Below are 3,746 nucleotides of genomic sequence, written 5' to 3' on the forward strand. Positions count from 1 at the left end.
CTGGGGATTCAATCCAGGGACATTCTACCTCCAAGATGCACCCCAGCCCTTTTTATTTTTTATTTTTTATTTTGAAGCAGAGTCTCATTAAGTTGCTGGGAACCTGGCTGAGTTGCCAACGCTGGCCTCGAGCCTGCAATCCTCCGTCTCAGCCTTCCAGGAACTGGGATTATAGGGCTGCACCACCGCTTGTGGGTCTTGTTCACATGCTTAAAGGAAGGACCCCAGAGCTGGCCTCCAGAGGACACCAAAAAGGAAAGAAAAAGGGAAGAAAAAGAATTGGTCCTCTCTGTCGGTGCCTCGAGGTAGATAGAGAAGCCCGTGGCCAGTGCATCTGGCTCACTGCGCCCAGACTTGTCCTGGGAAAGCTTGTTTCAGGGTGAACAGGAGGAAGATGACCTCGTTGTAATTATCTGACTCGTACAGACACCCGATCTGGGGAGAGCCGTCGGGGCCGGGCCCCAGGTATTGCAGGTCAGAGTAGGCGCAGCTGCCTGTGGCCAGCAGGACCGGCTCTGACCAGGCCGCGGGGTCTGGGGGCTGCGCATTGAGGTACACGCCCAGGTTGGACCTCTGCTGCGGGTTGGTGGGGTGTGTGTAAATCAGCCACTCGGCTGAGGGGCCCGAGCCCGCGCCGGGGCCGGGGAAGCTCACCACACTCCCGTGGCAGCCTTGGGGAGGTTCCACGAGCTTCCTCACCATGTGGGTCTCCTGGAAATCGAGCCCATTGTTGGAACTCTGGGCCTGGACCCTGGCTCCAGAGAAACTCCTAGCGTTGAGGTACAGCAGCCTCTGGCCAGCAGCCCTGACCTCAGCCACCTGGCACTCCACGCTGCTCTGGGCCACGAAGTTGCCCCTTACCCACGTGCGCCCGTGGTCGTGGCTGAGGAAGCAGAAGGCAAAGGGGGTGGGCTTTTGGGGCCAGGGAAGGTTCTGGTAGGCATAGGCGGGCACCACCAGGCTCTTGGTCTGGTTGTGCAGCTGCAAGCAGTGCCCCGGCCCCACCGCAAAAGTGGCCCAGTCTGTGTAGGCTGAGCCAATGGCTTCACCGGTGATATCCCTGGCCGGGCTCCAGGTCTTCCCGTGGTCAGCGCTGGTGACCAGGCACAGCCGAGTCACATTGTTCCTGGTCTCCAGCTGGTGGTACTCAGAGACCTGTCCTGGGATCGCGATGAAGAAGAGGAAGATGGTCCCCGTCTGCCTGTCGTACAAGGGGCTCGGGTTCATGGACCGGTGGCCCTCCAGCTGGGCTTCGGCCACCACCTCCTGAGCTTGCCACTGGATGTGTGGGAGGGGAAGAAGAGAAAGCAAGGCCTGAAAGCAGCTGGCAATGGTGACAGGTGTGACAGGGGGCAGCTGGGGTCGTGTGTCTCACGAGGATTCAAAGGCCACAAAGACTCTGACCTGCCACTGACCGCTCATCCCCTCCCTCCACGCCTGTTCACTTCTGCATGCTCTGCTTCCAGTCCCATCAACATACATGTACAGAGCCTCACAATGTGCCAGACCCCAGGATCCAGAGTCGAGCCGGGCGTGGTGGTGAGCCCAGCCCAGCATTCGGGAGGCTGAGACAGGAGGATCGCGGTTTGAGGACAGTCTCAGCCCTTTGCAACTCAGCGAGACCCTGTTTCAAAATAAAGAATAAAAAATAGGACTGGGGGTGTGACTCAGAGGGAGAATGCCCCTGGGTTCCATCCCCAGTTCCACAAAAAAAAAAAAAAAAAAAAAAAAAAAAAAGATCAAAAGCTGACTGGAGCAGGTTACTACCCGTCCTCATCTTGGATCCTTCCTCTCAACACCTGTCCAGCTCACCGTTCCTGAGGAGCAGAGCTTTGTAGGGACCACAGTACCCTGAGCAGGGCAAGACAGAATTTGACAGATCGCGTCTGTCTTCTGTGCACAATACTCTATTAATGCAGCCCAGGAGGCCTGCAGCCCCAAGGTATCGAGGACTCACGTTGGGCTTCCATGGTGCCCAAGTCCGCATCATCCGTGCCGCAGCCAAGCCGAGCATCCCCATTCTGTGACAGCTACCCCCAGTGAGGGGTTCTTTCTTTTTGCAGTACTGGGGATAGAACCCAGGGGCATTCTACTTCCGAGCTCCACTCCCAGCCCTATTTTTTATTCTTTGACACAGGATCTCATTGAGTTGAAAAGGTCTTACTAAGTAGCTGAGGCTGTCCTTGAACAGCGACCCTCCTGTCTCAGCTTCCCAAATGCTGGGATTACAAGCATGCGCCACTGCACCCAGCTCCCAGTGAAGAGTTCTGAACCCAGACATGTGCCTGAAGTCATATCCACTGCTCGTCTGGTCTCCTAACCCTGGGGGACCGGTGCTCTTAGCTCCATCTCACACCTGGAAAAGGAGAGGCTCTGTACAGGGCAGCTAAGTTGCCCAAGGCAATCCCTCTGATTAGCAATGGAATGGGGACTTGAACTCAGGTCTGTTCTGTCTGCTTCTAAGCCCATGAATATATATAACTATTATGTATCAGTCAAAACTGAAAAAAAGTTTTTAAACCCTTTTCTTTGAATAGATACCAGGTAGTAACGAGCATCAAGTGATAATAATAGTTATGTTCAGCCCTTCATTCATGATAAGCCTGTCTGGGGTCTCTATTGAGATTCACTACTTCATCCACAAACTGAGACTGCAGACAGCAGTCGCCCCAACCCCTGGGTCTCCAGGTTAATTTCACTCAAGGGCTGCAACCCCCCAGTTATGTGGAAATGAACTGGGGTTCCCCAGGATGCTGAGAAACTCAGCTGGTCATGAAGAAAGCAGAGAGGCAGCCTACAGGACTCGGCCTCATGGTGAGCCCATGTAGGGTCCAGCCAGATGACCACTGGGGGCACCTTCACTGCCTGCCCGAGTGGCTCCCTGGCTCCCTCCCAGACTTCTGTGTGTCTTTTTTCTGTCCCCAGACCTCAGGCATCGAGGGATGGTCACCCTCTTGTTCTGTGAGCTCCAGGCCTGGTTCTCTAGACACCCCAGCAAAAGGGTGGCCTTGAGGAGCCCCCGTGGCACTGCCTTACCAAGACCCGGTGTGCCGACCTGTCGTAGCCTCCCCTGCGCAGGACAATCAGCTCCGCCTCCTCGTCTTTCTTGCTGGCCCGCTTTTCTGCAAAGGCCAGCAGGGTCTTCTGCCGAGGCAGGTACAGCAGAGCTGGGATTCTGTAGGCTACGGCCCCCGACCGGAAGAGTGTCTCCTTCTGCAGCACTGGGCAGGTCGCCATGGGGCTGGGGACAGGCAGGAAGGGAAGACGTGTCACCTACAGTCACATGGCGCCAGGAGCCAGAGTCCTCCAACCCGGGGGTGTCACCCCAAAGGTGAGCCAAACCCTGTCCCTCCCCATCTGACACCCCAAGCCCTGTTGGCCAGTCCTACACAGGCCTCCGATGGGGCTGGTGACCCTCCATCCAGAGACTTCTGTGCGTGGGAAGAGGAATTATTTGGAAAAGTATATTTTGCATTAGATTTTTGCTATAAGCCAACCAATCTCCTTATAGCCAATGTACGATAACCTTCAGCTGCTTTTGCCAAAACCGACACATCAATCAGATGTTGAGTCTCGGGCAGGAGAGGAGCCCTCGCCCGAGTGGCATTCTACAGCTGTCCAACTGCCAGGAAGTGACACATGGGAGCTTTTTATAACTCCAGAGCCCTAGAAAGTTGTTTTAGAAAGAAAATGCCTGTATTCTTAAGGCTCTGCTCCCCAGGCTGCCTGGGGCTAAGGCCCAGCTG

The 3,746-nt window shown here is 55.5% G+C and overlaps 1 protein-coding gene across 1 annotated transcript; it reads right to left on the reverse strand.

The window, feature by feature from the left end:
- Positions 1–339: 339 nt before the first annotated feature.
- NEU2 (neuraminidase 2) lies at positions 340–3,237 on the reverse strand (the record flags this gene model as incomplete). Its single annotated transcript, XM_080690282.1, has 2 exons — positions 340–1,278; positions 3,037–3,237. The coding sequence occupies 2 exons, from the start codon at positions 3,235–3,237 to the stop codon at positions 340–342; spliced, it is 1,140 nt and encodes a 379-aa protein (XP_080546408.1).
- Positions 3,238–3,746: the final 509 nt, after the last annotated feature.

The sequence above is a fragment of the Muscardinus avellanarius genome (assembly GCF_963383645.1).
Source record: "Muscardinus avellanarius genome assembly, chromosome: 2".
NCBI classification, from domain to species: Eukaryota; Metazoa; Chordata; class Mammalia; order Rodentia; family Gliridae; genus Muscardinus; species Muscardinus avellanarius.